The sequence below is a fragment of the Bombus terrestris genome, chromosome 3, assembly GCF_910591885.1.
Source record: "Bombus terrestris chromosome 3, iyBomTerr1.2, whole genome shotgun sequence".
NCBI lineage: Eukaryota > Metazoa > Arthropoda > Insecta > Hymenoptera > Apidae > Bombus > Bombus terrestris.
This window is the reverse complement of record NC_063271.1, coordinates 16,086,040-16,105,180: the sequence shown is the minus strand read 5'-3', so window position 1 is coordinate 16,105,180 and position 19,141 is coordinate 16,086,040. Positions and strand designations below refer to the sequence as shown.

The 19,141-nt window shown below is 36.8% G+C and overlaps 1 protein-coding gene and 1 long non-coding RNA gene across 5 annotated transcripts; both read right to left on the bottom strand.

The window, feature by feature from the left end:
- Window positions 1–960: 960 nt before the first annotated feature.
- LOC125387199 lies at window positions 961–16,681 on the bottom strand. Of its 4 annotated transcripts, none has more exons than XM_048414602.1 (7): window positions 16,428–16,441; window positions 14,641–16,292; window positions 13,988–14,069; window positions 6,175–6,434; window positions 4,883–5,047; window positions 2,972–3,400; window positions 961–1,323 (listed from the first exon to the last, which is right to left on the bottom strand). In XM_048414602.1, exons 4-7 carry the CDS (start codon window positions 6,412–6,414, stop codon window positions 1,105–1,107), a joined length of 1,053 nt encoding a protein of 350 aa, XP_048270559.1. In that variant the 5' UTR covers window positions 6,415–6,434; window positions 13,988–14,069; window positions 14,641–16,292; window positions 16,428–16,441; the 3' UTR covers window positions 961–1,104. The 4 variants fall into 4 exon arrangements, 3 of the variants coding, with proteins under 3 accessions (XP_048270559.1, XP_048270560.1, XP_048270561.1); XM_048414604.1 differs by lacking the exon at window positions 961–1,323 and adding an exon at window positions 2,723–2,781; XM_048414603.1 differs by lacking the exon at window positions 14,641–16,292 and having other exon boundaries at window positions 16,428–16,681.
- On the bottom strand, window positions 4,022–4,882 carry LOC125387200. Its single transcript, XR_007227765.1, has 2 exons — window positions 4,744–4,882; window positions 4,022–4,611 (listed from the first exon to the last, which is right to left on the bottom strand). It is a non-coding gene; the product is annotated as an uncharacterized LOC125387200 (long non-coding RNA).
- Window positions 16,682–19,141: the final 2,460 nt, after the last annotated feature.

Below are 19,141 nucleotides of genomic sequence, written 5' to 3'. Positions count from 1 at the left end.
CTGTTTCATTCATCAAGCAACTGCAAAATTTCCGTAAAATCAGAAGCGGTTTCACAAATTATAGGCATTCGTAAACATGATAGATAAGAGTTAGTATCGCGGCGTTTTAGAGTATCTATGAGCGTAATATGGAAAGTAAAAAGATGTATAATAAAAATAGTTCACTTTCCAAGCTATCACTAACATTGTAACGAATTATTATACATATAACGGCTCACGAAAGTACTCGGACGCTTACAGAAACTTTCCATGAATACTTTGTTGAAGCTTTTCATGAATTTCAAGATGCATTAGGCTGTCTCAAAAGTTTCTTTCGTTTTGTTCTATTACTACAAAATAGATCATACATAAATCGAGAAAATAATATAAAACAAAAAGTGTCGTGCATCTATTATTTCCTTATGAAACGAAAGAAACTTTTGAAACAAATGTAAATAGGAATTATAAGATGCTTATTGATTACCATCGGTATTTGGACAGTTAATTATGTATTGTATAAATAAGTCACAATATTTTTAGTAGGAGCATTTTTACTACCTAATCAATCATATGTTTAAAAATACTCTTTACATTGTACATTAGTTTTTTGCTATGTGTACGTCTGCAATAAGCAACTTCTAGCTTCCATATATATATTTCCAAATTAGTCTCAATTTTTACCGGTGTAATCATGATAGACACGTCTCGTTACATTGAAGTGAAGTGAAGAAAAACACTAACACACATAATATATATTGGCAAAAATCTTCTATCTAATATTTTCGTCAACTACTGTATACACATTTATTAGATATTTGTGTGAGATTAAAATCGACAGATACTATAAAAAAATATTGTAGAGGTATAGCAATAAGAAAGTACAAGGAAAGTATAGCTCGTTAATTTGAATTACACCAGATTGTCAGTCATCTATTAGGTCGTGTTAATCTCTGAATAAATTCTTAAATAAATAAGTGTTAATTAAACGAGAGAAACTTAGCATTTATTAGTATTTGTGCTTCTACATTACATAATGAATAGGTCTTTTAGGGAAGAAATTCTTAGATAAAGAAGTGTTAATTAAACTAGAGACACTTAACATTTATTAGTATTTGTTCTTCCCCATTACTTCTTGAATAGGTCCTTTAGGGAAGCACAGAGAGACGGTTCGCTGAATTCCGTCTGCTTTTGGTTCTTGCTATTCCAAAACAAATTTGTCACTTCACCTGACATTGGTTTGTTCGAAGATACCGAGGGCTTTCCGCTCGACCCGGAAGCCCTCGGTATCTCCGTATCGTTTCCCTTCTGCGCCGTTAATATCTTCTCAATTGCGCTACCAAATACCTACGGACAAAATTGTTCTTATAAATTTATGAATATTATGTGTTTACGTATTTGAATGAAAATTTTTATGAAACGAGATTTCGCGTTAAAATACGTAATAGTAAATACGATAACTTACATGCTCTTTTTACCAAGATGAAAATGTATATGTAAATTTACTTGATGTATATGTAAATAGAAATATTTATATGTAATATTTATATGCTTGTATTTAAAATATTTTCATGCTTAAAGAATAAAGGTCATAATGTTATAAATATTTAAATCCTTGCACCTCTCCTTTATCGCGTAAGAAAGAGAAACTAAAAGTTTCACTCCAGAGAATGAGCTTCGTTCTAAAACAAATCAAATAACATATATTCAAGTATTTAACTGTTATTTAATATTCCTATATTATTAATATAGATGAGAGGTCGATAAGATAGTTTACAATCATTAAGTACAGTATCGCAGATCCACCATCAGAGATCAGTAATATTAAAATAAAATTCATGTTGGATTAAAAGTGTGGTTAAGTTGGGGCTAACCCCAAATTTGCAAATTTTGACCTAAGTCAAAAAGTGGCCATTTTTGCATCTCCTCGCGAACGAAAAATTCTTGTGCGACGTTTAAGAGAATTTATCAAAAAAAAAGAAAGAATTATTAGCATTTATACGAAATGTGACATGGAAGTTGAAAAAGATGAGTGTAGAGATGAAAAAATTAAGCAGAGGTCAAACTTACGCGCTACACTTGATCTTCATTTTCTTTAAATTTTGATCCAGCTGATAAATCAGTAATTAAACCAAGGGAACTAAGTTTGAAATCAAGCGAATCTGAAATACTATCAGACTGTTGCTACGTGAGAACAATAGCCATCTTGTACTTCGTATTTGCTCGATTCCAAACTCTAATCGATATACCAGCAGAATTTACCAGCAAAATAATTATTCAGAGATTCTGTCGGTAAAACAATTGAAGTTTAAAATCGAACGAATCCGAATTACTGCGAGATCGTTGGTGGCTATTTTTCTCGTAGCAACAAACTGATGGTACTTCAGATTCTTTTGATTTCAAACTACAATTGATTTATCAATAGAGTTGTCGAAGAATTATTTTGTCGATATCGGTGTAGAACAATAGCCAACAACGATCTCGCTGTACTTCATATTTCCTCTATTACAAACGTCGATTCATTTACCAGCAGAGCATCTGAAGAATTATTTCACATGGATCATGTAGAAAAAAAAAAAAAAAACGAACACGAAAATGGAACTGTAATAACATTTTTTATTCCTTGTTGAGAGCCGTTCTTAAACATTTTGCAGGAATTTTCCCTTCGCAAGAAGATCGAAAAATAACCACTTTTGACGCTCTGTTTTCATCCCATATGAATTTTATCTTTAATATTACCGATTGATAATAATGTCACTGCGATATTGTCCGCAATGATTGCAAATTATCTTCTCCACGTTTCACCTATATCGATAATACAGAATATCAAACAACAATTATTTAATTTCACGTTGTTGTTGACTTTATTAATTTTTACGATAAAGTGCATTCTCTGGAAGAGATTTTACGATTTACGATTTTCTTTTTCATTCCTCCTTTCACCTATGATGGCTCTTAAACAAGAAACGATATCGTAACGAGAAATACAACTTACCTGAGCGTCCACTTTGGTTCCACTAGTGTTGTCCCATACGACCTCGCTATTAGGGGACTTTTTACCGAACATTTTCTTCATCGCCTTCACTACCTTCAATTCATCGAACCTAAGACTTGAACTGGCCGTTGCTAAATCTTCCGGCTTCTTCGACATTTCCGTCGCGGAAGACCCTACCGAGCTTAGGATCGATATCAGATCCCTATTAGAGCAGACCATGCCCGCAGCACCGAAAACGGGTGCTCTCGCGGCTCTTGGCAGTTCCGAGACGCGCTTTCGGAGAGAAGACGTCGGCGAAACCGACAGAGTAGGCATTTCAAAGAATCGTTGTTTCGGCTGTTCAGTGTAACGTTGAACAGAACTGTTACCCTCCAGCGGCTGCATTTCGTACACTTGCTCCGTCGACGTCCTGTACATCCTTAAGCGCACCTGGCAAACGGATTGCTTTTATTCGAAAGACAGTTTCTTTTTTATCATAATTCGTGCGTTATGATACATGTTTCGATGATTGAGCCGTTAAACGTGACAAAGCGATGGAATTGTTTTGCACAGAAATTCTGGTTCTAAAATTATGTTAGGGATTCTAGGGCGTAATAACATCTTGGAACGCAAAGTTATCGATGTGTCGATGAAAGTTAAGCGAGCTTTATCGAAGCACACGTTCGAGTCTTTGGGCGATTGCTAGGAATACGCGTAATGTTCTTTTCTGTAAGCTGAAAAGTTGAACGACTATAAAAGGCGTTTGTAGAGGATTTCAAAGCGGAAGAAGAAGCAATACAAATGTTTAGAATCAGAAATTATCTGTTTATATAGAGATCTGTTTGATGCAAAATCTAAAATCAATCAAATCGGATTGTACGGACGTATTTGTCTGTATTAATCCTTTGACGTCGATACCAACGATGTATATAGCGAATGGCGGTTATCAGCCAAGATTATGAGCACGTAGGGAAGAACAGAACTGAACGCTTGCTGTTTCAATAATGACGATCCATAAAAGTCTGAACTCTAATAAAAAAAAACGCATGATAACGAATACAGCGCGTATTCTTTCGTATGTCTTCAATGAATATGTATAAGTTTGCTCGTAACAGAGTTGAAAAATGCCTGTAGCGTTCCAAGTTTGAACAACGTTTGTGTCGCGCGAAAGTTGATCAATATCTGAACCGCTTGAACGTTAACAAGTATCTTTTTCTGTGTTCGAGGTGTGAATGCCGCGAGTGTCATGACCAGCCTTTCACGTGCTCTTGGCGCGCCTTCTACTGGCAAAGATGGGTCGCTACTTGAACTAACACGAGATGTTAGTTTTCCGAGAAGATCACGATATCTCTGCGGGTGAGGAAGTTCGGCAACTTGTACCGCTGTAATATAATTCCAAATTACCCTGCGGAGATACCGAGTTTACGACACGTCCTTGGCGATTGAGCGTGGGATGAAGCAAATTTCTATGTTATTGCTTAATAATTTATGATTCCAATTGAAAAATAAGCTTCTTCGCGACCATGCTATAAGCTTCACCGACGAAGACGTGCTTCCTTAGCGAGGCTCCTGACGAACAAGGAATGAAAACCATAGCGACTCGATTCGTCCGTAATTTTAACTGTTAATTTTCGCCTAATTAATAATTGTTCTAACTCCATCTAAAAAAGAAGAAAAAAAAAGTAATTGATGAATCCACGTATGCGTACATTGTTATAAAGAACGATATGATGTGTAAATAATTATAAGTTACAAAGAATAAAATAATAAATAATACGATGAAAATTGTATACCTGGAGAGCAACGAATATGTGGTTCTTTCAAATCTTAACTTCGCACGATCGTATAGAAGTTCGTCAACTTTAAACTCGGTTTTTCTTAGTCTGCAAACTAGCGGAGATAGAGCGACTAAAATAAACGAAAGATCCTTACCTTCCTCGCTTTTAGGTCTGCGATGTTGTCCATAACGTCCAACTGACGATTACTGCCAAACAACGTCGATGACACTCTTTCCATCGTAACGACCGAATTTCTTCGGCCATCTAGCTGAGGAGCTGGTCCTGATCCTTCTCCGCCACGATCGCTCATTCGTCTCATCTGTCGACACAAACATCAAGATAGTTTCGATACGCGAGAACTGTCGTAGTGACGATCGAGCCTGGCGAAAGTCAAATTGACCAATTTTATCTTTGGACAATCTCATAATTTCGCAATTTCATCGTCCAAATACACGATTGATTCTCACAAAACCTCTAGTTCCTTAGAGCTTAACGCCACGCTCATCTTTTCACTTTTATCGCATATTGTCTCACCACTTGCGATACTTGTAATTACTTTTCACTACTTTTCAATTTTGGAGTTGGTCAATGTGATTTCCGAATGGCTCGATTGACTATGCGAGTCATGGATAAAGATGACAATTAAACTATTCAGATTAGTCATGTTGCTTCGTCAAACGATTTGAATTCAAGCAATTCGAAACCATTTTGTTAATGTGAACCTATTATTTTACCAATGTGAATCTGTAATTTTGCTTGAAATATCCTTCCAAGTTTTTATGATGATTCAGACTGATCAAGTTACCTGAATCAAGCAACTAATTTCAAGTTACTTGAAACTATTTTGTTAACGTGTACAGTTGCTTGAATCAAGCAACTATTTTCAAGTAAGTTAAAATCATTTTGCCAATGTGAACCTGTAATTTTGCCTGAAATATCCTTCCAAGTTTTTATGATGATTCAGATTGGTCAAGTTACCTCAATCAAGCAACTATTTTCAAGTAACTTGAAACTATTTTATTAATGTGTGCAGTTGAGTGAAACAAGTATTTTCAAATAACTTGAAGCTATTTTGTTAACGCGTACAGTTGCTTGAATCAAGCAACTATTTTCAAGTAAGTTGGAACTATTTTGTTAACGCATACAGTTGCTTGAATCAAGCAACTATATTCAAGTAACTCGAAACTATTTTGTCAGTGTGAAACTATATAGACACTAGTCAATTCCCATACACATATATAATGTATAATGTATAAACAGAGCTATTTTTTCAGATCAGAAGGTACGATCAATCTTTTTCTTTAAATATATTATGCAATAATATAATAACGTTGGACAACGTTATGTTTTGTTAAGCTAACAGGATACACTAAAAATACATTATCAAGAAAGGGGATGTGGCCCGTAAGCAAGTATGTTCTTCTAGATATGACCATCAGACAGTACCTGTGATGCGGTTATCCCGGAAGTACATTGCGGAGTCGGTAGAGAGCGTTTCCTGACCTCTCGCCAGGGAGACAATAGACGAGGATTTAAGGGTGTCGAATCGGGATCCATGCAACGCGGAGGCGACTCGTTCCTTCGCCCTTCCTCTTCCTCTTCGCCCGATGTGCTTTCCTCTATGACGATTTGAGGCTCGCCATAGTTTGCCACATTCACATTCGGGCTGTACCATTGTCTTCTCATCTTGATTTAGAAAACTCTCACTTGAACATAAATAAAACGTTTCTTCGTTGAAACCGTATCATAGTGGAGAACGATCGAACAGTACAAAAGAATGAATAAAAATAAGTCACATTTTTATTAATTTTCTTTTGTATCTAAAAACAAATCTGATAGATTCAAAGATACAAGATCTTTGAAAATATCGTATGGAATTTAATACTAATTTAGTGTGCAATTAAAAAATTACTATACTATTTTATTTCTCCTATATACATGTTGGAGATAAAAGGACATCGGGGCCTTTCTTTTGGAATTTTTGGGAAGACCCCCAATACTTTAGTCTAGACTTTTTATTATAGCTGCACTTAAATAATAAAACTCAGAAGTAGTTGTTTATGATTTAATCCGACTATGTTTACCCGAGATTTATGACAGTAGGCTTGGGCTCGAAGTGACACAACTGGTCGCTAAACATAGCCACGGTCATGGCATGGACGTTTTTACCTAACAAAGCTATGGAGTAATTGTATAGATCTCCTTAAAAATATAGTTGACCCGAGGGGTACAGAGACGAGTATATAAGTGCAGTTCCATTTGGACTGAGGGAGTTCTACTTATACTGTAGACAAGTAAGTAGACAAGTTACACTTGAATTGTGGACAAGTAAGCTCAGTACGACTTAGACTTTGGAAGAAGACGTATTTGTTATCCCTTTGACCGTGGATTCGTTATTGAACCTAAGATCATTGTCATTGGCATCTCGAGTATCTAATTGCCACGGTTACTTGTCAAACTCTGTACCATATCGGTACTGTAATCATATCGGTACCAGTAAATATCATCCATATCGTATAACAACAATGGTTAATCCAAATGAAGATTCGTTACACGCCCCTAATCCCAGTGAGAACTCGAGATATATGTATTTTTCTTTTCTTTTTGCTTAAAAGATTTCCTGTTTATTGTCACATTAGAATGTCAGATTCTTTTGGCACACGAAGGCTTCGTAAATATCAGAAGGAATATAACGTGGAAAAATGTTGTTTTATTTTTAAAGTTCTACGCTTCGCTACTTTTTTCCTAGTACGTTCGCTTTAGCAATAACACTGACTTTTTCGCCCGTTAAAAACGGATTACGCAGACGCGCTCACGCAGCACGTGCCCAGAGCGAATGTTGCGAGTCGATATTTTCTTTTGCGAATCGCTCTCGTTATTTTTTTTTTATTTATTTATTAAAATTCACAATTTGTCCAATTTGGACATTTGGTGGAATTTTTTAACGGTTAAATTAGCATGTTGGTGGCTATCCCCAGCGGGGTACCATCCTCGTGTTTCTTAGGTTATGTCCTTTATAAGGTCTGCTGGGTGCTTCCTTTTTAGTCTTCTGTCCATATTTGTGATTTTGTATGTTTCCGCAGCTAGCCGGTTTATGTGTGTTGCTATTCTTAATTTGTATTTCTCGGAGTATCTGTTGATTTCTTCCTTGACCGTTGGCATTCCCAGGTCCCTTCGTATATCTTTGTTTCTGACGTACCAAGGTCCGTTTACTATTGTCCTGAGGATTTTAGCCTGTATTACCTCTATTTTGTTTATATGGCTCATTGCTGCCGTCCCCCATAGTGGTATTCCGTACGTCCAGATTGGTTTTATGATCGTTTTATATATTTTTAACTTGTTTTCTGTGCTTAGTTTGGATTTTCGGCTTGTTAGCCAATGCATTTGTCTTCTTGTTTTCTGTATTTTTTCTACTATTGATTTGATGTGTAGTTTCCAGGTGAGTTTTTGATCTAAGTGGAGTCCTAGGTATTTGACATGCTTTGTTTGCGTTATATGCGTGCCGTTCAATAGGATGTTTGGTGGTGTCTTTTTCCGTAGCGTGAATGTAATATGGTTGCATTTATTGGGGTTTGCTTTTATTTGTTTTTCTCGTAGCCAATTTTCTATTTTTACGATGTGTTCTTGTAGTATTTTGACTGCCGTTTCTGGGTTAGTATGCCTGACTAGTATAGCTGTGTCGTCCGCGAATGTCAATACTGTGCTGTTGGTAGTTGTTGGTATGTTCGCCGTGTATAATGTGTATAGTATTGGGCCTAGGACGCTTCCTTGTGGTACCCCGGCCTTGATGTCTTTAACTTGAGAATGTGTGTCCTTGATTTTTATTACGAAGGTTCTGCAGCTTAGGTAGGATTTTATTAAGTGGTGTATTTGCTCCGGGAGTTGTTTCCTAATTGTTTGTAGTAGACTTTCATGGTTAATTTTATCGAATGCTTTTTCTATGTCTATGAAGAGGGCTGTGCAGTATTCCTTGTTTTCTAGTACTACTATTATTTCGTTTATAAGCCTGTGCATTTGCTCTATCGTGGAGTGTTTGTTTCTGAAACCAAATTGGTGATCCGGTATTAGTTTTTTTGTCTCTATTATTGGTTTTATGCGGTCGTATATTATCTTTTCCAGTATTTTGGAAAATACTGGAAGCAGTGATATTGGTCTGTAAGATGCAGTTTGGTGCGGGTCTTTGCCTGGTTTATGTAACATTTTGATCTGTGCTAATTTCCATGGTTTGGGGAAGTATTGAATTCTTAGAATTGCGTTGAATATTACTGTTATTAGTCTTATTGCTTTTGGCGGAAGGTTTTTTAAGATTTTACCATTAATTAGGTCGATTCCTGGCGCTTTGTTGTTTTTTGTTTTATCAATTATGTTTCTAATTTCTTGTGCCGATGTTTTAGGTATGGTGTATTCCTTGTCGGCTGCGGTAGCAGTGGTTTGTGGATCCTCCTCCGTATGACTTTTGAGGTTGCTGTTGTTGGTAATGTGTGGTGTGAATGTGTTGTAGAGGTGGTTGGAGAATTCTTCAGCTTGTTCTTCGTTGCTTCTTGCCCATGTGTTATCTGCTTTTCTGATTGCCGGGACGGGTATTATAGGCTTCCTTATTTTTTTCGCGGCTTTCCATAGTGAATAGTTGGTGTTCTCGTGTGTGGAGAGTGTCCCTATGAACTTTGAGAATTCGTTATCGTTGTGCTCCTTTATTTTGTTTTTTATTTCCTTTGCAAGTTTGTTTAAGTGTTTTTTGTTTTCTCGGGTTCTGTATTTTTGCCATTTTGCTTTTGCTTTTCTTTTTTCTTTGATTTTGTCGAGTATTTCTTGCGGTATTGTTATTGTTTGTCTGCTGGTTGGTTCGGGAGTAGTGGTTGTCCTTGCTGCTTCCTGAATAGTTGCTGTCAATGTTGCTACTGCCTGTTCTATGTGTTCAGGAGTTTTTAACGGGATGTTGCAGTTTATTTTGCTTTCTATTATTTCTTTGAAAGTTTGCCAATTGGTGGTTTTATTGCATAGTGTTTCTGGTTTGCTATAGTGAATTGGTTTGTTTCTGTATTCAATTATTATGGGTGTATGATCGGAGCTGAGCTCGAGGTTGGGTGTTATTTTTAGTTTATTTGTGTTTAGTCCCCTTGTAACTGCAAAGTCCAGAAGATCTGGTTTTTTGTTCAGGTCAGTCGGCCAATGTGTCGGTGTTCCTGTGGATAATATATTGAGGTTATTATTTCTAATGTATTTTTCCAGTGTTCTACCTCGAGGTGTAATGTTTCTTGATCCCCAGAGCGTGTGCTTTGAGTTGTAGTCTCCCGCTGCGATGTACTTGTCCCCTAGGTCCTGGAAGTATTCTTCCCACATTTGTGTTGTTATTTTGTGTCGCGGAGGCACGTATACTGCCGACAACTGGAAGTAGTTGCTGCTAGTTTGAACTGTAACAGTGGTTGCTTGTAAATATTCTTTGTTAACTTGGCTGTGAAGATAATGTTTGATATCGTTTCTGACTATCACTGCTGTCCCTCCGTGAGCTTTTCCTGAGGGGTGTTTGGTATCATATATGGTGTAGTATGGTATTTTCAAATAGCTTTTTGTAGTGAAGTGTGTTTCTGAGACAAGTAATATGTCTATATTATTATTGTATATGAATGTTTTAGTTTCGAGGGCCCGTTGTTGTAGGCCGTTTGAGTTCCAGGCTGCTATTTTTAGAGTGTCCGTTTTTATTTTTTGCTTAGCACGTTTGTAATTAGTTGTAGCATGACTGTGATTTGTTGGGTTTGCTGTTTGAGTACTGCATTTTGTTCGCTTATCATTCTGGTTAGCATTTCGGTGTTCTTTATGGATTGTTTGAGCAGTTCTTTGATTTCTGCAGTGTCGTTGTTACTATTGCTGTGGTATTGGTTATGTGTGTGTGTTGGTTGGCTGGTTACTTGAGCATAGCTTAGACCACCAATGGTGTTGGTGCTGATAGGTTTGGTGTTTATTGCTTGCTCTGTATTTGGTAATGTTTCAGGTTTTGTGCTGTCATGATGGGCTTGTGTGTTAGTGCTTGTCCTGCTTCGTAGGGGCGGGAACAGTTTTCGTTGTAGTTGTTTTCTTACTTCACAGCCTTTATAGCTGGCTGGGTGGTTACCGTTACAGTTGAAGCATTTAACTTTTTCTATTTTTCCTGAATATGGGCAGTGTGCAGTTAAGTGATTTTTTGCGCACTTGACGCAGGCTGGGCTTCTGTTGCAGTAGTTTTTAGTGTGTCCGTATTGTTGACACCGAATGCATTGAGGTATATCTTTTTTGTGTCGTGGTGGTTCGACTGTTACTATTGTGTTTAGTATTTGTTTGATATCATATATTTCCTTGTTATTGATTCTGGGTTCAAGTTCTATTAAGAATAGTGGTAGTGGTTGCTTAGTGTCGAATCTTGTTATATTGTTTATTGTTCTAGTTTGATGTCCAATTTTAGCTAACTCATCGCTTAGTTTATGTACGTTGGTTTTAGGATGCAATCCTCTTATGACAATTTTATAGCTCCTTTCAGTTTTAAGCTGATAAGTGTGGTAGATGGCATTTTTTTCTTTTAATGCTTTTATAACTTTCCTAAATGATTCTGGTGTGTTTGTTTGAATTTTTACTTGATCCAATTTTGTTTGCTTTATTGTGTAATTGTTTTTCTCTTCTAGATTATTTAGTAGATCAATGAGCGGGTCTATTATTTGGGCCTCGACAAAGATTGGTGGTGGTTTTGTAATATGGTTTGTTTGGGTAATGGTTTTACTTACGGGGTCAGAGTCTATTTCTTCAGTTAGTGAGTTGAAGGAGTTACTTAGTGGTAATTCTTGCAGCCATCGCTGCTTTTCTGTGACTGGGTTTCCTATGGCACTTGTGTCTGTGGTTGTTTTACGTTTTTTGCTAGCCTTCACTGGCTTTCAGCTTTCATCCTGGTAGTATCCTTCATGTTCTGAATTGCTATCTTCCTGTCCCCGATGCTCTTTTGTTTCTTCTGTCTCCATGTTGGTTTGTTTGGTTTTTATATAATATGTTTCTCCTTTTGTTGCTATGTTTATAGTTGGTATCTGCATTGTTATTTTATTTCCTCCTCACTATCACTTTGCAGCACTATTACTTTGGAGCACTTTTTCACTATTCACTTATACCTGGAGAGGACGACCGTCTAGACACGTCCGTCCTCCTCGGCTGTCCGAGCAGGAGTGTCTGAAAATTGTAGCGTATATCGAAAAACAAATTTTCGTTCTGCGTAAAATCTCGAGAAATTCTTCCTTTCTTCGTCCGTGTTACATGATAGACGAATGACGCATCAGATGACTGGTACGATTCCTTAGCATAGAAGAGTGAATTGAAATATTCACGAAGCGCGATGTACTGTTAACCAGTTAACCGTGGAATTTAGTTTTAGAAATCAACGTGAATAAAATGCAAATAAAAATAAACGACGACGAGTATACACGTCGAACACAAAGAAAATGTGTTACGTGTTCCTGTTATAAGTTTTACGACGACGTTAAACCAAAATGACGATGGCTTACATTTTTCTTCGAAAAAATGAATTATTTCCCACATAAAATGTTAAAATTGTAACAAAATAATAAAATTCGTAAACAAGAAAAATGTGAAAAGATAGAAGAAATTCAGTGGATCCTCCCAGTGTGGTATTTCTCGAAACAGAATATCGCACAAAGTGGCACTTCGCAAATCTAACACCAGCAACGTGAAGTGGATTCGATCAATGATATAACTGGTATAAAATTGGGGAAATGTTTTTTGATAGGAAGCGTAGGTTTTACGGTTGAACTCGTAGATGGTGGAGCAACTTTCGAAGCTCGTGTTCGTGGAATTGCATATTCGATAATTTATTCAACACACCTTCGACGAAAAAACTGAATCGCATTATATTTTCTGTATTATATTTCGATCGTTATCGGGGAATACCGGACACACGCAGTAAAACATCCACTCAATTTGCAAGCAGACAAAATTGCGTAAACAATTCGGGCATAGCCGATATATCGGTGAAAATAATCAACTGAGTTTATAAAAAGGAATACGTTGTACAGGGAATAACCGATATAACAAAGGAACAAATCAAATTTTTCAGTTTTACTGACAAAGCGAACGTACCACTAAATAACATTCTTAGCGCTTCTTACTAAAATTTGGAATTTTTATGGTAAATGGTAATGTTTTATATTATACGACAGATGAAACATACCGAGATTAACATTTTTCTCGACGTGTTTAATTCATGAAACGCGGTTAACTGTTTAAAAACGCTATCGACGATAGCTTTTCAAAAGATGTATAAATAAAACGAGGAGATAGAGCGAAATGAAATAACAACGAGTCGTTCGATTTCTCGTTATGTCGTGTTGTTAAGAAGCAACAGAAATGAAATTTCAATTTTCCATTAGAATCGACGGAAGGATCAAACGACGATACGGTAAGAGAAATCGCATGATTCCATTCAAGTGGCACCGTTTTGTCAACGCAGGCTAACGCGTGACCTTTCGTCGTTTCGATCAACATGGTTCAACATGGGTCATACCGCCTGTGCTGTCAGATGTTCAGCCAAATGGTGTTTGCATTTGTCGTAGATAAAACGCTTGGAAAACTCGTCGCGCACTAGTGCGCTTCTCCGTTTTCGCATGAAATCTCCGACTTTTTTCTACTTTCCTAGTTTCCTATTTTTTCTTTTTATCCGTTCTATACGATTCGCCTCTGAAAGATTATTCTTGCTGTACCGCTACTATTAGGTTGTCCGGAATGTTTCTCTCGTTTTATGAGGAAATAATAGACGCACGTTCTTTCTTTTATATTATTTTGTCGAATTACGTACGATCCGTTTTGTTCTGTTGAGATAAACACCGCGATATTTCACAGACTTACTTTCACGTTTGTACGAAGGTGCACTGTTGTAAAAAATTCTTTTTGCGAAAGAAAGACACTTTTCGGGCAACTTAATACGTTGTGTTCGTTTTATAAAGAAATAATAGACGCGCGATGTCCTTTCTTTTATATTAGTTTATCGAATTATGCACGAACATAATAATAGAGATATAAGGAAATGGATCGCACCTAATTCGATAAAATGATATAAAATAGAAATTGTTGCTCAACTATTACCATTTTATGAAACGAAAGAAACTTCTCGGACAACCTAGTACATCGAACGACTACCGTTGAATAAATTCTCTAAAAACGAAAATGTTTTTAATCGAATTAAACGATCGAGATGGCTGTAATACTTTTGTAGGATTTTACGAATACTTACCGAGCGTTGAAAGTTCGATGTGCTCAAATACTTATAAGCGATTTTTCTTTCTCGAGACGATTCCCTTTCATTCGCGAACAACCTGAAAATGGAAAAAATATCGTTAACGGGTGTATTCGTGATAATCGTAACAACGTCGTTAATCGATTTATCGATGAATCGTTACGTGTGCTTTACGTTCTTTGCGAGATTCCACGACAAATATCGTTACGCGCGAGTTAATCGAGTAAACGACGTTTAAAACGGTTTAAAGTTATTCCCGATATCGCAACTATAAATAGGGAAATGATACAAAGAACAGTGTTTTAACCCTTTGAGTGCTGTGGGCGCATATAGGTGTCTGGCGAAAGCTATCGGTGTGGACTAAGGACATATATATGCGTTTTCTGTAAGTGCTCGGCATGGACTAAGGACGCATGTATGGGTTTTTTTTAATTTTTCACACACAACTAAATTATTAACTCGTGTTATATTTATAAGGTTCAATAATGCGATAATTCAGGGATCGATTCTGAAGTCTGAAAATCGAGTTTTTTTTATTATGAAATGATTTGATAAAATATAAAAATGAACAACAATTAATATGCGTCTATAACAATCAATAACGATGATTATCTAAACGGGAAATTATAAGTCTTTGGTGCAATGTTTACCTGAACGTCCTGAGCTACCGATCTTTCTTCTTCAGTCTTTAAATCTTAAATCTTCAGTCTTCACAATCTCAAACAACTATTCTATAACCTTGTATGTCTCTCTAATGTAATTCTCTGTCCATCCGTCTGGGGAACACGTGCTTCTGCAACTGCTCGTCCGTGCAATAAAGGAAGATCGGAAGATCTTGTATCTTTGAATCTATCAGATTTGTTTTTAGATACAAAAGAAAATTAATAAAAATGTGACTTATTTTTATTCATTCTTTTGTACTGTTCGATCGTTCTCCACTATGATACGGTTTCAACGAAGAAACGTTTTATTTATGTTCAAGTGAGAGTTTTCTAAATCAAGATGAGAAGACAATGGTACAGCCCGAATGTGAATGTGGCAAACTATGGCGAGCCTCAAATCGTCATAGAGGAAAGCACATCGGGCGAAGAGGAAGAGGAAGGGCGAAGGAACGAGTCGCCTTCGCGTTGCATGGATCCCGATTCGACACCCTTAAATCCTCATCTATTGTCTCCCTGGCGAGAGGTCAGGAAACGCTCTCTACCGACTCCGCAATATACTTCCGAGATAACCGCATCACAGGTACTGTCTGATTGGTCATATCTAGAAGAACATACTTGCTTACGGGCCACATCCCCTTTCTTGATAATGTACTTTTAGTGTATCCTGTTAGCTTAACAAAACATAACGTTGTCCAACGTTTGCATAATATATTTAAATATATTCCTATTAGGTCATTTGTTGTCTGTATATTTTCCCTTTCGATTTTGTCCTGGACTTCGATAGGTAATCCAATGACAATCAGGTGTATCCTCACCTCTTCATCCATTTCCCTTTGTACTTCCAATATTAGTCGTTCTTTCTCTATTGCATATTCTACGAATGAATCTGAAAGGTATTTAAAGTTGTAAGCATATCGTATTGCCGGCCAACCTTTATTCTTAAAGGCTTTGAGAAATGCTTCTTTCCAATCTTCCCAGTTGTGTCCTCCAGCTTTCAATAGATTTGTCTGGTACCACCTTTTTGCTGTTTTTCCTAGGTACTTTCTCAAACCTTTGACTTTTTCCTCATCGCTTTTCATTTTGTATTTTTTGCATTCCTCTTCATACTCTGATATCCAGTTTGTGGCTTTCTGAGTTCCTTCAAATCGTTCTATATTGAAGTTTATTTCCTCTATTTCCCTCTTATCTCATCTTTGAAGGGTCTCTAGAAGTTTTTCCATGTCCAGGTTGAGTTTCTCGATTTCCGTCTTTGTTTTTCTTGTGGAGGTTATTTCTGCTTCCTCTAAGACAATGTCTCAGAATACGAAGTTTGAATCCATATCGGTATACAGTGCTGCTGTCTCATCGTCTATTGTGAGTTTAATATTTCTATATTGGCCTACCTTGGTTAGACTGTTTGCGGTCTTTTTCACTGTTGGTAAACTGAATAATTGTTGATGGTACTTTCTTTCTTGATATTCCGGGGGGAAAATATAGCACATTTCGTCTTTTGGTCCTCTGATAGATTCTATACTCTCTATCTTCTCCCCTTTCGCGTTCTCGGTCATGACGACGCGTAGGTTAACTCTCAGCGGCATGACGTGGCGAAAATCGATTTATAAGGTTCAATAATGGGATAATTCAGGGATCGATTCTGAAGTCTGAAAATCGAGTATTTTTTATTATGAAATGATTTGATAAAATACAAAAATGAACAACAATTAATATGCGTCTATAACAATCAATAACGATGATTATCTAAACGGGAAATTATAAGTCTTTGGTGCAATGTTTACCTGAACGTCCTGAGCTATCGACCTTTCTTCTTCAGTCTTTAAATCTTAAATCTTCAGTCTTTACAATCTTAAACAACTATTCTATAACCTTGTCTGTCTCTCTAATGTAACTCTCTGTCCGTCCGTCTGGGGAACACGTACTTCTTCAACTGCTCGTCCGTATCGATCTCTCCGTTAAACACAGCCTGTCGTGCTACCCGTAAAACAAAAAGAATCCCTATCCTACATGAACTCTAGGGATTTTACATATTTACTAAATTTAGTTTTCTAGTTTATTACCCAAATTCTAGTTAACTGTAAATTTCAATGTTTATAATAAATAATTAAAAATAACTAAAAAATAACGCTCTTGAATCATTTAATCTCTTTCATTTTAATCATTTAAACTACTATAACTTATTACGATTTGCGCTTTGAATAGTTAATCAACAGAGTTCAGTCTAACGAAAAAGTATTCCGTCCACAGCGATCGTCAGCGCTAGACACGCGTCGTCCGTATGGACGACATAGGCCGTGAGTATTCAGCACTCAAAGGGTTTATCGTCTGTGATAAAGCTTTTAGTTTCGAAAGCTCTGTTAAACTCGTTATGGTAAAATTAATAGACACTATAATCTTAACGAATTATCTTTTGTATTCGTAAGAGGCCCGACGATTTCTTTATTATGGGAAAATAATTTCAGCGATATTTTTCGCTTTTAACGCGTTTGCAGCGCGTACGCGTATATCCTTGCCTGTTGCGCGTTATACGTTTTAACGTATGTGCATAATTTTCTATCTACCAAATACGCGCAGCTTTTAACGAAGCAGAGCGAAACGTTTGTAAAATTGAAATGTTAGAACGATGTTTCCGATAAAATTCTTTGTTCCCGGCAGGTTGAACTGCGAGACCGATGCGTTTAAAAGTGCAATTTTCGAGGAATTAAACGCACGAAATTCTGAATATTAGTTCCTTCGTTATGCCTTTGTCATATTCGTTTCTATCTTTATCATTATTCGACAGGTTATTCGCAACTCGTGCAACGAAATAGAAGGATATCCATACGTTGATCCAAATTTCTTCTTTCAATCATATAATTGGCTTTCTTTTGCATAAAACGATATTATCGAAACGTTATCATAGATATAATCTGGTTCTGGAAAAAATCGAAGAACGTCGTGTGAAAATCGATTTTAATTTAAATTGTCTTAAATATCCTTTAACGAATACGTCGTATTCTTTCGTTCTATTACGTTTAAATTAACAGTTATCGTCCTTTATGTTGGCCATTTCCTTCGTTTACGTTCTTTTTCACTTTCTACCGTAATAGATCAGCCACGGATAGTCCATTTCGACGAATAGTTTCTCTCGATCGACGTGGAAACCGTCGAAAAGAAAGATTCAGGATATTGTAGCCGTTCGCCGATAAGGAGCGCCATTTACGCCGAAGGAGATCCGTTCTCTTAGAACGTTCATAGAGCTCTGGGTCTTTTCGTTCTATAGTATTAATATAAATCTAGAAATTGTACAGCCCAACTTTAAGTCTATCGCAGCTTCGTTCGAACGACGCTACTTCGTCCTGTACAAATTTCGATTCCTCCGATGAAACGTGTATTCACAGCAAAGTACTTTTTTCTGTAATCTTATTATGGCTTGCGAAAGTGTTCGAATAATCTTGATCGTTCCGAGGTGACGCGTATCACACGAACAATAGAAAACTCGGAAAATACCGAAAGGTCGGATGATACCGGCGTTCGTACGGTAAAATCGTAAAATTGATTTCGATAACTTAACATCGTACGTGCGTTTCAGTTTAGTTGACTATTTGATCGATTAAAAGTTCAATTAATCTACTTACTTTGTTCGCGCGGTGCCGGCGTTAAAATTTCGAAAAAAAAACGCGCAGTTAGGAGAAAGCTGGAAACACATCGTATAATACGAGACTCGGATAGCCGAAACTTCACTGAGCTGGCGGAAATTTTGCGTAGGATCGCGTATTATGCCAAACATTTTGAAATCCCGTTAACGCTGTAACGAGACACGACTATCGTGATTATGTTCGTTACATCAGTTGCGACTCTTCAATTTTTGTACTTTCGAGTCTGTCCCTATTTTAACGATAATAAAACATATTTGTAACGTTGGGAGAAGAGGTTTAATCAAGAAAATTGAAACGAAAATGTGCGATCTTTTTTCATTTTCTTCAAAACGAAGGTATTCTCTAACGTTGTAAGAACGTAATTGGGTCGACCCACACATAACTGGACCTGAAATGATCGAAAGGGCGTAGCAGGCTTTTTTTTTATTTATTACAAGCGTACAGTTTTGTCAGGTTCAGCCAAATATTAGGTTGCCCCAAAAGTGTCTTTCCTCTACGAATATGTCTTTTACGACAATGCATCTTTATATAAACACGACAGCTAATCTGTCAAATGTCGTGGTCTTTACCTTAATAGAACAAAATGGAACGTACGTAGTTCGATAAAATAAAGGAAACAAGAAACGTCGTGCGTCTATTATTTTCTTATAAAACGAAAGACTCTTTTGTTGTACAACCTGATATTTGAACTGTCGATAATTTTCGAGAAAGGTCCTGTAACTTCCATATACATTTTCCGATCCATTTCAAATTTTTCCAATACAATACTCGCGTCTCGTTACAGCGCCAGCGAAATTTCCAAATATCTCGCATGACACGCATCGCACATTCGTGAAAACATTCCGTGATAAACGTTG